General features: G+C 40.5%; 2 protein-coding genes across 4 annotated transcripts; one reads left to right on the top strand and one right to left on the bottom strand.

The window, feature by feature from the left end:
- Window positions 1-284: 284 nt before the first annotated feature.
- hpse (heparanase) lies at window positions 285-10,945 on the top strand. Of its 2 annotated transcripts, none has more exons than XM_017714043.2 (12): window positions 285-652; window positions 1,301-1,440; window positions 2,706-2,834; window positions 2,935-3,108; window positions 3,281-3,452; window positions 3,779-3,826; window positions 4,084-4,177; window positions 6,447-6,553; window positions 9,173-9,230; window positions 9,560-9,684; window positions 9,795-9,947; window positions 10,062-10,945. In XM_017714043.2, the coding sequence occupies exons 1-12, from the start codon at window positions 417-419 to the stop codon at window positions 10,216-10,218; spliced, it is 1,593 nt and encodes a 530-aa protein (XP_017569532.1). In that variant the 5' UTR covers window positions 285-416; the 3' UTR covers window positions 10,219-10,945. The 2 variants fall into 2 exon arrangements, with proteins under 2 accessions (XP_017569532.1, XP_017569527.1); XM_017714038.2 differs by having other exon boundaries at window positions 9,173-9,287.
- A 188-nt stretch (window positions 10,946-11,133) lies between these two features.
- LOC108436717 (myosin light chain 5-like) lies at window positions 11,134-15,996 on the bottom strand. Of its 2 annotated transcripts, none has more exons than XM_017713379.2 (7): window positions 15,757-15,996; window positions 12,169-12,276; window positions 12,017-12,092; window positions 11,828-11,932; window positions 11,539-11,617; window positions 11,391-11,439; window positions 11,134-11,304 (listed from the first exon to the last, which is right to left on the bottom strand). In XM_017713379.2, exons 2-7 carry the CDS (start codon window positions 12,202-12,204, stop codon window positions 11,203-11,205), a joined length of 447 nt encoding a protein of 148 aa, XP_017568868.1. In that variant the 5' UTR covers window positions 12,205-12,276; window positions 15,757-15,996; the 3' UTR covers window positions 11,134-11,202. The 2 variants fall into 2 exon arrangements, with proteins under 2 accessions (XP_017568868.1, XP_017568877.1); XM_017713388.2 differs by lacking the exon at window positions 15,757-15,996 and adding an exon at window positions 14,028-14,087.
- Between the last annotated feature and the right edge of the window lie 434 nt (window positions 15,997-16,430).

Raw genomic sequence — 16,430 nt, 5'->3', positions numbered from 1 at the left:
TGTGAAATCCTTTATCATACGAACCTCTGAGGAATGAATCCGGTGATGGGTTAAAGACGCTGTGAAGCGGCGCACCTTGTACCTGTTTGCCTCTCAACAAAGCCACGCCTTCCATGTTCGCCTGGATTTCAAAGAGTTCTGTGGCCAATCATGACGCACGGCTCCGCCCACGCGCTCACTTGTCTTCCAATCCGCTGTGAGCCGTGAAACACGTATGGGCCCCGAGCCCCTCCCACCGGTTCCACCGGCTCCGCCGCCGCCTTGTTTGTTTAGTCTGGGGCGCGCTGTCGCAGGAAACGTGCGCGCGTTCAGCGGAGTCATGCGTTTTTAATAGTTTTGGCGATGTTTCCTTTCCCCTCGTACTCGGTAGGAGGAGAACGACAGGGATGTAGCTCAGTCTGAAGCTCACAGACACCATGGGGCAGCCTAGACTCAGGAGCTGTGCCGGCGCCTTTGCTCCGTTTCATCTGTGTGCTGCTCTTTTCTTCTGCACGTTGCAGGCGGAGGCAGTTCCAGCTCTGGCTGAAGATTTTGAATCGGTGAATCTTGAACTGGGTGTTTCCCATGTTGACAAAAAAGTGAACGAAAGATTTCTCTCCGTGGCCATAGATGCAGATTTAATGGCCCAGGAGAAGTTCATGTACCTACTTGGGTGAGTCTCACCATGTGACTTACGTTTTGCCACTTTAAAGGGGAACGCCACCAATTTTTCAAAATTTGCGCATAACTCGGTGATCTAAACAAGTCATTCAGAGCAGATTGGTGCGTAAAAGAAAGTAATGGTGATTGGAACCAAACGTCTGCAACACAGATAGGAATATTTATTTACTATCCAAAGCCACCTGTGAACATACGTGTCTTCTGGGCTTTAAAGGTGATGTTAATGATGGGCATATAGTGGGAAATTAGGGTCTGTTTGTCGACAAAGGCCAAAGTCTCATAGTGAAACTATCGCAAAGAGTGTCTCAAACATCAGGCCTCGCCATTGCATGTGATCATTTTCTGTGAAGGAACTTTTAGAGGTGTTAAACGCGTCATGTGTCTGGTTATGAGCACCACTGTGAGCCATGCTGAGTAGGGGAAACTTCTCCAGCACGTAGCGTTTCACATCATAGCACTCTGGCTGACTTGGTTTACAGCCATTTGATTATAAAAGAAAATTTGAAAATTCGGTGGAATTCCCCTTCACCCTTTACTGCAGAGCCAACCGACGTTTGGCTATTTGCCATTGTGTCCAGGTTTTGTGTCTTTTTAGTAGTTTATGGCTCTGAACCACAGCGTATGTGTGACTTTTCTGTAGATCACCAAAACTGAGAATTCTAGCAAAAGCTTTGACTCCAGCCTTTCTGCGATTTGGAGGAACTGAGCAAGATTTTATGCAGTTCCGCCCACAGAGGGAACCTTTCTCGTCAAACGACCACAGTTCCCTTCATTATCCAGGTACGCGGACTTTGTCCTCATCTGTCTTATTTTCTTCCCCCTCTTGTGTGGCTTCGCGGCTGGAGTGAGCTTCAGAGAGCTTTACTCTGGTCACCTGACTTCTCCAGCATGATTCCTGTTTTCCTTTAAAAAGAGAACAGGACCCTGATTCAGTGAAATTCCCCATGTGAGCTGGAGTCTATGGAGAACATATAAGGAAGATTTCTCATTGCAGTGTTGCTGATTTTAAATATGTGGTTAGTGTGTAAATCCCCTCCATAAACTCCCCCTCACAAAAATAAAACCGCTTCATTCAACCTTACACAGACAGCCCTGACGTTTGTTTATCTCTTATTCTGAAGCATCTCAGCCACGGTAACCGTTTTTCACAGCCTACATCCTGATATTTTCCTCCTTTGTAATTCTTAAACTTTAAACCTCACTTTGTATGCTGATTTAAGATAGAAGTCGAGCTATATGTAAACGTGCAGTCCATGTGAATGATCTGCGACAGCAGCTCATGTTGAATTCACTGAATTTGTGAGGTCACAAAGCCCAATTCATTTGCCTGTATCCCCTTATTTAGCTAACACTGAAGTTGAATTGTTTCAGCCCAAACAGCTTTTTGAATGAGGTAAAATCAATCAGAGCCAATCAGAACAAAGTTCATTTACATATTGTTGTTATCTTGCATAAACAAGCATCTTCAAAATTTCTGAACTTTTAATTCAACAGTGTAGAAACTTTGGAACATGAAATAATGTAAGTAATTTTCTAGCATTTTTGTGGCATAGTGGTTGGTTAGTGTAGTGGTTAACATCTCTGCCTTCTACACTATAGACTGGGGTTCAATCCCCACCTGGGCAAGCACCCTACACTATACCAATAAGGGTCCTTGGGCAAGACTCCTAACACCACCTTCGCCTACCTGTGTAAAAATGATCAAATTGTAAGTCGCTCTGGATAAGAGCGTCAGCCAAATGCCATAAATGTAAATGTAAATTTCTGTTGGTCCATTCATTAGGAGCTCTTTACACAATGCAAAGGACAGCTGAGCTCAAATAGTGCAGACAGTTGGAATCAGTGGAGTTTTTTTGTGACGTAGAACGAGCTGTTCTGGGGGGTAAAGACAGATTGGAGAGTTTTCATTTTTTTTTTTTTTTTTTGCACAAGCACCCTTAAGAGGTCGTGTCTTTGGTTTGTTATTCTACTGATGTTTGTTTACATTCTGTTTCTACTTCATACTGTGAGAACCTGTTCCAAAACGGAAATATTCTGTTTTACAGGACATTCCTGTGATAGGTTTGAGCTTCCACCTTTGTTAGAAAAGAGGCTGAAGCAGGAATGGGCACTGCAGGCCTCAGTTTTACAACATGAAGAGCTGCTGGGAAAATTTGACAGAAAGAATTTCTCAGGTAATCCTCTACCACTGAATAATGTCTGGCAAGAGCTTTGTTAATAGCAAAGATTGTGAGAACTAATGGAGTTTACAGATTTATTTTTATGATTGGACAGAAAGTGCAGTGGACCTGCTGTATGCCTTTGCAAACTGCTCTGGATTGGACCTGATCTTTGGGTTGAACGCACTGCTCCGAACTCCTGACAATGTGTGGGACAGCCAGAATGCAGAGCTGCTGATGAACTACTGTGACTCAAGACAGTACATCATGTCCTGGGAGCTGGGAAATGGTGTGTTATAATCTGTGGTTTTACTCTGAGTTTGTTTGCAGTAGAAAAGATGCTCAGTTTCTTGTGCTGTATTCTTAAGACAGTGGAGCCACTGCCTTTGGTTAGTGGTTAGTCTGAAGTGCCTTCACAAGTTATTGTCCTTATAACCATAGTGCTTTGTGGCTTTTTCCAGAACCCAACAGCTATGAGAAGAAGGCAGGAGTCAGAGTAGATGGTTACCAGCTGGGCCAGGATTTCCTCCATCTTCATAAGGTCCTGCAGAAAACTAGAATCTACAGGTCTTCAGGGCTGTACGGACCAGACGTCGGTCAGCCAAGAAACCACCGCAAAGATCTACTTACAGGGTGAGTGTGTCTGTTTGCTGTTTGTCAGCATCTTGATATGCCACACCTGTGACGTGGACGGATTATCTCAGCAAAGTGCTCACTAACACAGATTTAGACACATTTGTGAGCAATATTTGAGAGAAAAAGGCCTTTTGTGTACATAGAAAAAGTCTTAGATCTTTGAGTTCAGCTCATGAAAAATGGGAGCAAAAACAAAAGTGTTGCGTTTATATTTTTGTTCAGTGTAGATTGCATAGTGCATTTTAATGAGCCAAACATTGTTGACTATAAAGCTATTGGAAGTCATGCTGCAAGCTCAAACCATTGTGTTTATTTTTTAACAGGTTTTTGGAGACTGCAAGTAATGCCATTGACGCGTGTACTTGGCACCAGTATGTTACACTGCATAACTTTTCGTGTACAGCACACTGAATCGCATGTCTCACACATGTCTGATCGTTGAGCAAACAGAAAGGCTGTGGTTTTTCTTGTGAAACCTTACATGTGGGTTTTCACAGAGAGAGCATGACTGTCCTCATATGTCTTTTGTACCATATTATATCCATATTTGTCTACAGTTCTTTTGAATAATCTATTATCAGTTTCATCGTATTTTACTTTAAATGCCTTTTTTTTTCTTGGCCATTAGCTATTATGTCAATGGTAGAGATACATCCTTGGAGGACTTTAAAGATCCTGAAGTGCTGGACAGACTGGCTGTCAAAACTAATGAGGTCCTTGAGGTAAAAGACTATTTACTGTATCTTTATCTTTTATTAGCATATCCTACATGAAGGGCATAATACATTTTTAAAAAGTCATAACATTTGTTAAAATTGCATGCAGATTTTAGATAATTGATAAGTGCCATTTTCTGGTTATGTGATATCTATTTTGAAATGAAGCAGTGACTGAGCTTGAACTACACAATGTCAGATATATTTTAAGGTGTTGATATCTGCATTACTGTGCAAAAGTCAGAGACCACCCTTCATTTATTTAACGTTTTCAAGTTTTAGTTATTCATTTTCAGAAGATACAGTATTTCTGAGAAGAGTAGATAATAGACTTGCTGAGTAAGAGGGAAGTCAAAAACGATTAACGAGATTCCAAACGACAATGCCAAACCTGGTAGACGGAGCCAGTCCTGACCTCCCTCAGGCCCTAAGAAAAATTCTGCCAAGGGGCTCTCCTACCTGAGCTCTGAGCCTTGTCAACTCATTTGCAATTGTCACACAGTCACCTGTCATCCCAGTGCATCCATTACAGTCTTCCCTCCTTTAAAACAGTTCCCTCCTTTAAAAAAAGCTCCATCCGCTGGTTTAAGACTAAGTAGGACTAAGTAGGCCTGTACGGAATAGAATGAGGTATAAACGAACAATATTTATTGAATCAATTTTTTTTTGCTAAAGAATCTGGAAGAAAACTGAATCTCAACATTTAACATAATTACCTACAAACTCAGACACCGGAGTAAATTACAGATAAGATTATTCATTTTTTCAGCTCCAACAGCCCCATTCAGACTGCCTCTCCCAGATTTCCTTTAATACATTTTCAAATATAAAATAATATTTATAATGTGGCTGAATACTTTATTATTTACTAAGAGATGAACATCTTTATTGCCCAGCATTTAATATTTAATCAATAGTCAGTTTTAATCAATTGCTTTCCATTTTGCATTAGTCCAGAATTGCAACTGAAAATTGACTGAGAGACTAGATAATCATCGTCTTGTTTTAAAATGATGTGTACCTATGAGGACTGTGCCATCACGCCCGTATATTGTCCTGACTGGACAGGTCTCCACAGAGGCTTTGGCTGCAAAGCACACGTCTAATTTTGTACACATACATATATTTATGTGCAATGTGGTTATCTTCTCCGAGCTGCAGTTTGTAAACTCCGTTGCCCATTGGCGAACATCACATGAGAGAGAGAGAGATAGAAATGTGCTGCCCAGGTTTTATTCTTTCTTTTATTTGATAAACATTATTGTTATTTGCTGAACACAAATTTACCTGATTGCTGTTCCAGGAACACTTCTGCTTCATCCTGTCATTGAAGTTGTAAGCAAAAAGCAGTTTTGACAAAAGGGGGAAGCTGTAATTTTTGGCGCCCTACGCACCATCTGTAGTGAGCATATAGGGCTGGCTCTGCTGGTAGACCACTAAAACTGTAACTATCAGATAAGATCTTTTATCTTTGAGAGAAAGATGGACTGTCCACCCCAAAGTTCATACTTCAACATCATGAATGTGTTTGGGGAAGCAGAAAATACAACCAGCTTTAAGGACTGAAAAATCCCTGCATATTTCTTTGAAAAGCTGAAAGCAGATCCCCAGAAACATTTGTAAGCTGTAATAAAGACAGAAGAGGGACACACTAAATACAGAAAAAGAATATATTTAGTTTAGGCTTCTATGTAATGTTAAAATGCAAAATAGTTTTCTGTTTTTCCCTGAGGCTGAATGAGTGAATAACAGGTGCTAAATGGCTGTTTTTGATTTGAAATGAAATAATGCACAGTGGTCTGCCCAGTACTATATACCAAATGGTGATAACCCTAACCCTAACCTATATGGAATATGCATGGCCCTCTCCCCTTCCACATTTTTCTTCAGCAAATGTAATTCAGTTAGTGCTTCACCTTACAGTAAGAAAATGACATGAAATGCAGTAATAAAGCAGTTAGCATTGCTTTTCTATCAGAATAAACCGGAATTTGTTGATGGAATTTACAGAAGACTGATTGCAAAAAGCCCCTGAAACAAACAGGAACTGATGATTACAACATTACAAACTTAACAGAGCATCAACAGAGTGATGCCCAGTATTTCATCATGTCTGTGAGTCACAGGCATCAGAATTTGCAAAAAGATTTTATTGAAGATTGTTAATTTGTCCAGTTTCTCATGGTCTCCCGAAATGAGGTGGGCAAGTGTACAGCAGGCTGTGATTCTGTTATACACACTGATTGATTTAATCAGTGTATTGATCTTTGTGTAGACTGTCCACTCTGTGTCTCCTGGGAAGAGAGTCTGGCTTGGAGAGACGAGCTCAGCATATGGTGGTGGTGCCTTGGGCCTCTCCGACACATTTGTTGCTGGCTTTATGTGAGTACCTGTTATGATACCTTTGGTCAAAGTTATGTAACAGTCAATAAATGACGTGAGCACCATTGTGCATTTTATGAACATTCATATATCTCTATAAAACGGATGTTCAGAAAGTCGGTAGCATGCCATGAACCATAACACAGTTACTTTTATACAAGTCAATGTCTTATTTAATACAATAAGTGTTTTCTGATTTTTAAAATAAACCTGTATTGTAGTTACATGAACTGTCTTAGAGATGTGTGATGTTTTGTGGCCTGACACAAAATATATTAAAACCTGTGGCAGTGCAGTAGTACAGTGGCAATGCAATGTTAATTTTTTTCTGTAATTAGAATGCGTTGTTGAAAGACAAGGAAAGTTGGTGGTGGAATGAGGAAGTCCAGGAGAGTATTCAGAAGAAGAAGGCAGCTAAGAAAAAGTGGGATAACCAGAGAGATGAAGGAAGTAGGCAGGAGTGCTGTGAGGCTAGTTGCATAGCGAAAAGAATGGTGGCAAAGGCAAAGGCTCAGGCCTATGATGAGCTGTATGAGAGGCTGGACAGTAAAGAAGGAGTAAAGGACTTGTATCGTTTGGCTAAACAGAGAGATAGAGCTGGAAAGGATGTATAGCAGGTTAGGCTGATAAAGGATAGAGAGGGAAATGTACTAGTGAGTGAAGAGATTGTTGAGTAGATGGAAGGAGTACTTTGAAGAACTAATGAATGAGGAAAACGAGAGAGAGAGGAGGACAACTGGGGAGAGATAGTGGATCAGGAAGTGCAGAGAATTAGTAAGGTGGAAGTGAGGGCAGCTTTAAAAAGGATGAAGAATGGAAAGGCAGTTGGGCCCGATGACATACCTGTGGAGGTATGGAGATGTTTAGGAGAGAAGCAGTGGACTTTTTAACCAGGTTGTTTAACAAAATCCTGGAGAGTGAGAGGATGCCTGATGAGTGGAGAAGCAGTGTACTGGTCCCCATTTTTAAGAACAAGGGTGATGTGCAGAGCTGCAGTAACTACAGAGGTATAAAGTTGATGAGCCACACCTTGAAGGTATGGGAAAGAGTTGTTGAAGCAAGGCTAAGGCGAGAGGTTCAGATCAGTGAGCAGCAGTTTGGTTTCATGCCCAGAAAGAGAACCACAGATGCAATTTTTGCGTTGAGAGTGTTGGTAGAGAAGTACAGAGAAGGTCAGAATGAGCTGCATTGTGTCTTTGTGGATCTAGAGAAGGCATATGATAGGGTGCCAAGAGAGGAACTGTGGTACTGTATGAGGAAGTCAGGTGTAGCTGAAAATTTATGTTAGGGTGGTGCAGGACATGTATGAGGATAGTGAGACAGTGGTGAGGTGTGCAGTTGGAGTGACAAATGGTTTCAAGGTGAAGGTAGGGCTACATCAGGGATCAGCTTTGAGCCCCTTCTTGTTTGCAATGGTCATGGACAGGTTGACGGATGAGGTCAGGCAGGAGGCTCCATGGACCATGATGTTTGCAGATGACATTGTAAACTGTGGTGAGAGTAGAGAGCAGGTGGAAGAGAATCTGGAGAGGTGGAGGTTTGCACTGGAGAGGAGAGGAATGAAGGTCATTAGAGATAAGATGGAATACATGTGTGTGTGTGTGTGTGAATGAGAGGGAGGCAGGTGGAAAGGTGAAGATGCAAGGAGTAGAGGTCGTAAAGGCAGAGCAATAGACAGTGTAGAAAAGAGGTGACGAAGAGGGTGCAGGCAGGATGGAGTGGGTGGAGACGGGTGTCAGGGCTGATGTGTGACAGAAGGATAGCAGCAAGAGTGAAAGGGAAGGTTTACAAGACAGTAGTGCGTCCTGCTATGATGTGTGGTTTGGAGACTGTGGCTCTGTCTAAAAGACAGGAGGCTGAGCTGGAGGTGGCAGAGATGAAGATGCTGAGATTTTCGTTGGGAGTGACAAGGATGGACAAGATTAGAAATGAGCAGATCAGAGGGACAGTGAAGGTGGAGCAGTTTGGAGATAAAGCCAGAGAGGCCAGGTTGAGATGGTTTGGACATGTGTTGAGGAGGAATAGTGGATATATTGGTCAGAGAATGTTGGAGATGGAGCTGCCGGGTAGAAGGAGAAGAGGTAGACCTCAGAGAAGGTTTATGGATGTAGTGAAGGTGGACATGGAGATGGTTGGTGTGAGAGTAGAGGAGGCAGTGGATAGGGCAAGATGGAGGCAGATGATCCGCTGTGGCGACCCCTAAAGGATGCAGCCGAAAGAAGAACGCATTGTTGAGCACTTTGTTACATCGAACAATGCTATAATATATCTATTCTAAAGGGATATTCCACTTTTTTAAAGCTTCTGCAAAAATCAGTGGTTGAAATAGAAATAATGACATCCAGAGTAGGTTGATGGACTGTGCATGTATTTAAATACATTGTAGGGCAAAGTTTTGTCTGAGAACTCTCGTAAAACAAAGTCTCAGGCATTGTGCAGTATTTTATAATGATATTTTATAATAGCTTTCTTTGAGGTAGTTTAAATTGTGCAGAATTTATGGAAAAACACAGTGGAATTCCCCTTTGTGTTGATAGGAGGAACATGCATTGGTTTGTTATCCAAGGTCTTATCTGTTTCAGTTTTGTCTTTTGAATGAATGTCATTTGTTTACCGAAGGTGGCTGGACAAACTTGGACTTGCTGCCAAGTTGGGTTTGGACGTCGTCATCAGACAGGTGTTAATTGGCTCTGGTACATACCATCTAGTGGATGATAACCTTGATCCACTTCCAGTATGTATTTTGTATCGATGCCATGTAGAGTTGCTTACCATTACATGCAGCTCACTGTCAAACCAGAATGTCCATTCTTTTATGTTTAATATGTGTAGAACCTGCAAAGTATGTGGCAATGTAGTTTGTACCTGTCTGCAGTTTTTTCTTTTTCATTTTGCTTTGACTCATTTTCACAAAAACATAGTAGTAATAAAAGTCCTATGTGGCATTTTCTGATCTTTTATGCTACATTCTCATCAGGACATTCACCCTGCGTGTCTTTATGGTAGGATTACTGGTTGTCAGTGCTTTATAAAAGGCTAGTTGGACCCGAAGTGCTGAAAGTTGAAGTCGCCTCAAATTCAAAGCAAAAACGGCTATTACGGGTGTATCTTCACTGCACTAACAGAAAAAGGTACTGCATCTTCAGCATGTATGACCACACTTTGAGACATTCTGTAGTGAAACTGTGCAAATATAGTTCAAAAATGACAATGAAGCAATTTGTCATTCTTTTCTCCCTAGTTCAAGTTACAGACAAGGTTCAGTCACACTGTTTGCCCTAAACCTAAGCAAAAATCAAGCCACACTCAGTCTGCCAGCCCTCTTCTCCAACAGCACCATTGAGGCTTATGTACTCCAGTCAGCAGAGCCAGGTGTGGATGGACTCCAGTCCAGGTATTGTGTCCTACACAGACTGTTTTCTGGTTTATTGCTCGTCCAGTATGTTTGGTTGCACCCCATCTTGGTTCAGATTATTCTGGTTTGAGATCTGTGTGTTTTCATTTTCAGGGCTGCCAGACTGAATGGAGTTTTGCTTAAGATGGTGGATGAGCAGACATTCCCTCCTCTTCAAGGGACAGACCTGCGTCCTGGAGAACATCTTAAACTGCCTGGACTGTCCTTCGCCTTTTATGTTGTGAAACAAGCACGTGCTCCTGTTTGCTGATAAGGGCTAAGAATAAGATCAGTGAACTGTTTACCATGACGGCCTTGTTTTTTTGCTGTTGCAAAGGTTGGAAATGAATGTGCTGTAAACTTTGATGGATGCCAAAGTACCTGGTAGTGAATATGTGTAAAAATAATGTTTATATAAAATTTGTACATTCCACGAAAAGACCAACATTTTTTGTTAAGCTACTGTGGTATTTATAAACACGTGACATGGTTTGTCATATATGACATCAATGCAGAAATGAAGATTCTCCACGTCTCCAGTTTCGGTGCTCTAATTTTTTGTCCATTTTCTCAGTAACAGCTTCTTGACAGCTACATGTCCTTTCGTTGTGTTTTCTCAAAATGGAAGGATGGACATAAATAGTGGGTTTGAGAACCAAAACAAGGGTGGAGCTTGATTTTCTTGGTTTTCTCCTCTCGCTTAAAGGTGAAAGCTTTAAGTACTGTTTATCTGATGGTGGCAGTTTTGGTGGTCTGTCAGGTCATGCATGTTAGGAGTTAAGAGAAGTTTATTTAACTTTTTTTTTTTTTTTTTTTTAAATAACAATTTCTCGAGTTTTTTTAAAACTCCTGATTCCCCTTTTTTTACACATAATCTGATCAGAATTGTAACCTTTTTCTGCCACTGAACAAGGGAAGAACTTATTGGCGTTTTTGCCTGGACACTAAATGAACGAAAAAGTGGTCGCTGACTTTAATAATAAACAGTATGTTCATTATTACGATTTTTAAAAATGCTGTTTTTATGGTTCTGGTATCAGTTCTTTCCTTCATTTCTAGATATGTTTATCACTCTCTTCATGAGGTTTCATAGCGTTTTAGAGAATAAAAATAAAAAACATGTACTTGTTTCTTTGTTTAAGACAGACATTTTCATTCCAAGTAAGAAAATGAAAAGTGTGGCACAGCTCGCTTTTATTAGCCCCATGAGCCGAGAGTAGCGACAGTGATATGCAGCTTTCCCCCAGCAGTTTCCTCATTCCTCCTGTTCTTCGCCGTGGGTGATTATGTAACAAAGGGATTTGTAGTCCAGGTTGCCTGCTGAGTCAATGTTCGAGGAATGAAACATCTGACGTACCTATGATTAAACCACAAAGTGAAACAAACATAAAGCAGGTTTCTAAGCATCGCAGTAAGGACGGGGTTATATTTAAGATTTCTCACCTCCTCTGCACTAAACTTGTTGGCTTGCGTCATTAGGATGTGTTGTAATCTGGAATTTAAGCGTTTACATAATTGAAATCTGGATTTCACAATTTGAGTAGCTGTCAAATTCTCTCATGTGAGGTATTAAGCAGGAATATGCACTTACTCAGCTGTGTGTATGTAGCCCTTTGCCTCAGGATCCAACATCTTAAAGGCGTTAAGTATAGTGTCTTCAGGGTCAGTGCCTAAATTTAGAGACATGTTAAATACCCCTTGCTTTTGGTGGTTCTATAAGACCGTGTTCAATAAAGTGCTGAATAGATATGCTCATAAATATGTGCATAAAGAATGTTACATATTGCAATGCATTACAGTGCACCACCTTTCACAATGTGCCATGCATTACAATAGAAATTTTAGTCTTTTCATTTGCATCCACAATGATTTTAACTTACCATGCAGTTTTTCTCCAAACAGATTAAGGAACATGGTGAAGTTGATGGGGCCACTGGCTTCCTTAAGCATGTCTTCCAGTTCATTGTCTTTAACATTCAGTTTACCTGTGGATGGCAAGGAATTTCTCAAGCAGCCCCTGAAATAAACATTTAATCCTAGAAATTCATTTAAAAGCAGGCGGCACTAACCAAGAGACGCATATGTGTCCTTAAGGTCCTCCTTGTCGATGAAGCCATCTCTGTTTTGGTCGATGAGTGTAAACGCCTGTCTCGAAAAAAATGTGCTAATATTAGATGCTGAGGTTCATTTGTGAGCTTCCTCTTATCAGATCGTTCCTTACCTCTTTGAATTCCTGGATTTGAGTCTGCTCAAACATGGAGAACACGTTGGAGGAGGCCCGCTGGGCACGCTTGGCACCTCCCTCCTTCTTCTTGGTCTTCCTGCTGGCCTGAAAGGAAGTTTCAAGTGGTGATATTACTATAAAATTCATTCAGTACTCCAGCCATTTATGTGACTCTATCTTCTGCATCTTTAGGATGCAGTATTTAGCATTAAAGAAGTACAATATTAGAACATATTTGCCTGCTGTTGGTATTGTGTGTTGTGTTAGACTTCCAGTATAGTTCGGATGAAATAAACAAACTAGAAATGATGATAAAAAACTTAATGCTCAATAGACCTATGAGAAAGCTGTCTGGACATTCTCCTAGAATGCCAATGAGAATGCTTGATTTACATTCTTCTGTCCTGTTGCTCTGTTATGCATACTAGTTAGCTTTCGCTTGGTTGTTAGCTTTCACTCTGTAAGTTTCTCTGACTCAACAGAGAGACTGTGGAGAAACACATAGTTTTGTTAAAGCTGTGTGGGTGGGAGGAACCACATCCTCACACAATTACATTGAAAGGGCAAGGGATTACGGCAAAATACATCAGCCATTTGAAACTCATTCACAGAATATACTTTGTACATGTATACTGTGTGCCCACAAGAGCAAGATGAATCTGCTTAGAAAGAAAATATGGCTTTCCCTGGAGCTAAAAGACTTCTGCTCAGTGGCAGACTAACCTGTGCTAGAAACAGAAATGCCAACACGAAGCAAACTTAGTATGCAAATGAAAAATAATGCAACTTAAATTGTTATCCAGATAAGACTTATCTACGATGTATTATAACTAGATAACATTGAGATATTATATCAATGATCCTTCAGTTAATCAATTGGGCAGCATCAGATGGTTCTTAGTTCATATCAGCTCCATAACAAAATGGAAAATCTTCGGGAAAAAAAAAACTCACCATTTTCCACACGCACTGATGCTGCTATCCGAATGTGTGTCTAATTGGGTGGAAAGTCTCAGCTTATATACAACAGCTGTCAGTGAGAGGGAGAGGCTCAGAGCCGCTGACCGGCATGAAGCACCCCTCAGTAGGGATAGGTCTGGTCCGACAGGGACCACCAATTAGGCCAAAATAGTCCTTACATGGACAAGCTGTCAAGCAAGGCCCAAATCCTCCAGAGGCCAATTTAGTGTTCTTGATGATCCGAACATTTTTAAAAGCATTTGCTCCTTATTTAAACCTGATAAGTAACAAAGAAAAAGAAGTGAAAATATTTTAAAACTGAAACATTTGTAAGTTTAAATGAAAGCCAATATTTGTGAATACTTTGATAAGAAAGATACTTCTGTTTGTCATTGTATTCAAATGTGTTGTCTATTCCAAAAAAGTTTTGTGTAGAGTTTGAATCAGAGCTGCCCAAAAAAGAGGCCAGTGAGCTGTGAGAACATTTGATTTATAAGCTATTATAAGCTGCACTTATGTAATATATTTTATTGTATTGTACTGTGTATTGTAGTTTATTGTATTGTATCTTATTGTTATTGTATTGCATTGAATGGCACAGTTCTGTGTTCAACTCTGGTTCTTTTTCTCTTGGGGTCCGCAGTGACATCTTGTTTCTAGCAGTATCTGAGCCCAGGACCGTCTTTTTCTCTAAGCTATTGGTAACTAGCTAAGATACTTTCTCTAGATTGACAAAGCACTTCTTGTAAGTCGCTCTGGATAAGAGCGTCTGCTAAATGCTGTAACTGTAAATGTAAATTTGATTTTGCTTGCCAAAAAGTTACCCTAACCACATGCCTTCAGACAAACTTACAAAGAGTTATTGTACTATTTCACAAAACACAAAGCCAACTTACTGTTCTTCATTTCCTTATTCTAGGCAGCCGCCTGGGATTCCATGGCAATGGCCACAAAGAATCTTGGCAACCACCTGGGATAACAGCAACATTTTAGCAACCACCTGGGATACCATAGCAATTGCTTTGTCACACCAACTTAGGGTTTGTTTATGAATTTTGCCCTTTTAGTTAAATTGATATTTTCATTTTAATTATTTAATTATTCTAGTAACAAAATCAAGCTTAATGTCATGAAATACACTTTTAAGAACTCTATTTGAAACCCCCCGCGACCCTGAGGGAGAAGCGGCTTAGACTATGGGTGTGTGTGTGGGTGTGTGTGTGTGGGTGTGTGTGTGTGTGTGTGTGTGTGTGTGTGTGTGTGTGTATTCGAAACCTACATAATTTATTTTGCATTTTAGACCTTCAGTCTACCACAAACATTGCACTTTGGCTCTCTCAGACAAAATGTTTAAATAAATGCTTCAACAAAGTGTGACTGTGAAGTTGAGCTGCCTGGTTTAACTCTGCAATGAACTCGTTAATGTAATACTAATAGTTAAAGAAAAACAACAACAATAAGAAAAGTTTCAGGTAACATATAACAAAATCATCATTGGGAAATTAACACACGCAATACATATTCATATGAGGTTGGCCCAAATACATATATATAATGAACATTTCAGAACTATTTAATACTGTAAATGTTTATTTAACACAGCTGACTTTACACATGTACAATGCTCTATAAACAGATGGGCCATTAAGCATTCATTCCAGAGCGTGGTTAGCAAGTTAACATTGTCTAAAAATAACCCACAAAATGTGAATCAGGCCCTAGAGGTCAGCTATTCTAGTAAAGTAATTACAAGGCACCATCTGAAGCAGCCAACTGTCAGGTCAGTTTAGAGGCCTAGGAGTCTTAATAAAATGGTCAGAACATGTAACATGAGAACGAAGAGTAACAGTGAATGAAACTGGGGAAGAGACAGCAGCAGTTTGCTGAAGCTGATTTTCCCTTAAAAATGCTTTATAACCTGTCCATAGCAAATAAAAGGACCAGAAACAAAGCAATAAAGTTAGCTTCCGTTTTCCGGATGAAGTGAATGAGTTTACATGACTGTTGTTCCGCCTTTAGTTTACTTGAATCTAGTTGTCTTGTCCACAAGGTGGTGATATTTCCATACTTTAGCCCAGTGTTTCCCAACGCAGGTCCTGGGGGCCCACAGCTCTGCAGTGTCTAGTACTTTTCAATGCTCTCAACACACCTGATCCAACTAATCAGCTACAGCCCATTATTAGGTTGAAGTGGGTGTGTTAAAGCAGGAGAAGCACTAGATTAAGCAGGAGAGTGGGCCTGCAGGACCAGGGTTGAGAAACACTGCTTTAGACTTCTGTTTTTCTCTGGAGTAAATGTTTTTACATTTCACAACCCATTTGGAATGTTTATGATCCAGAAGAGCAAATTCATTATTAGTTTATTATTATAGTTACAAAATTATTAATACCAATCAATGTTCTTGATTGGCATGCATAAGTTGAATATGCATTGTTTACATGTTACCAGCATTAAATCAACCTCGTCACTTTAGGTGGCAAGAATTTGTGGGAATGACATTCCATAATTTGCTATTTATGCAGTTTATGTGAATGATTTGTTCTTGTTTTTTATTAAAATGAATTTATATCCTGGCCTTCTAAACCTGATGGTCAGTTTAGTGGTTACATTTGTAATGTTACTTACATTTAAGACAATATTCAGTCCTCAGCTTGTGTTGGGATGAGGGTTCTTGAGAATCTTTAACAAACTGAACTAGCTGGAGATCTTGATTTGACTACTGGCATGGCTCTTTATTCCCATGTACTAATGTGATCATCAGCGATGTTTTCATTTAGATGAGTGCAGTAAAACCCCTCTGTTGTTAGTGCAAAGGTGGAAATAGGCGAGGCTGAAGGGCTCGTTGTTTGTCATGGCACTTGATAATGCCTAGCTTGTGTCAGAGAGGCAGAGCAGGCTCTTGGAGGCTGTGCCAGCCACACATCATCTCAGCCTCATGGGAGAAAGCTTCGGGCCTGCTGGCCAATGAACACAAACACACGCTCTGACCGGCTGGTGTATCCACAGCGCACCACAGCTCTCAGCTGACTCTCAGCTTCATTAAGAGGCGCCGTCTGGCCACAGAGGTACATACTCAATACTGAAACGTCAGAGCCATTTGGAGAACACAATGTCTCCATTGTATGTCAGGGATCTTGAGACAATGGAATCACAAAGGTTTTGTAATCTTAAATCTATTATAGTCTTCAAGCAGTTTTTCTATGGATTGATTATCTTTTACTGTACGCATATGTAAACAATGACAAAGCGAAGCATAAGAGTTCATTGATTTAATAAGTATAGGACAGCACTTTGGCCTA

This window comes from Pygocentrus nattereri, chromosome 16 (genome assembly GCF_015220715.1).
Source record: "Pygocentrus nattereri isolate fPygNat1 chromosome 16, fPygNat1.pri, whole genome shotgun sequence".
NCBI classification, from domain to species: Eukaryota; Metazoa; Chordata; class Actinopteri; order Characiformes; family Serrasalmidae; genus Pygocentrus; species Pygocentrus nattereri.
This window is presented reverse-complemented; position numbering and strand designations above follow the sequence as displayed.

Excerpts from the sequence above, each read along its gene's own strand:
- hpse (XM_017714038.2), top strand. The coding sequence starts at position 417 with ATGGGGCAGCCTAGACTCAGGAGCTGTGCCGGCGCCTTTGCTCCGTTT. Across the intron at positions 653-1,300 it reads AAGTTCATGTACCTACTTGG|ATCACCAAAACTGAGAATTC; the intron begins GTGAGTCTCACC and ends ACTTTTCTGTAG. Across the intron at positions 3,453-3,778 it reads CGCAAAGATCTACTTACAGG|GTTTTTGGAGACTGCAAGTA; the intron begins GTGAGTGTGTCT and ends ATTTTTTAACAG.
- LOC108436717 (XM_017713379.2), bottom strand. The coding sequence starts at position 12,204 with ATGTTTGAGCAGACTCAAATCCAGGAATTCAAAGAG. Across the intron at positions 11,440-11,538 it reads GGCTACATACACACAGCTGA|ATTACAACACATCCTAATGA; the intron begins GTAAGTGCATAT and ends CTTAAATTCCAG. Across the intron at positions 11,305-11,390 it reads ACAAGTTTAGTGCAGAGGAG|GTACGTCAGATGTTTCATTC; the intron begins GTGAGAAATCTT and ends GTTTAATCATAG.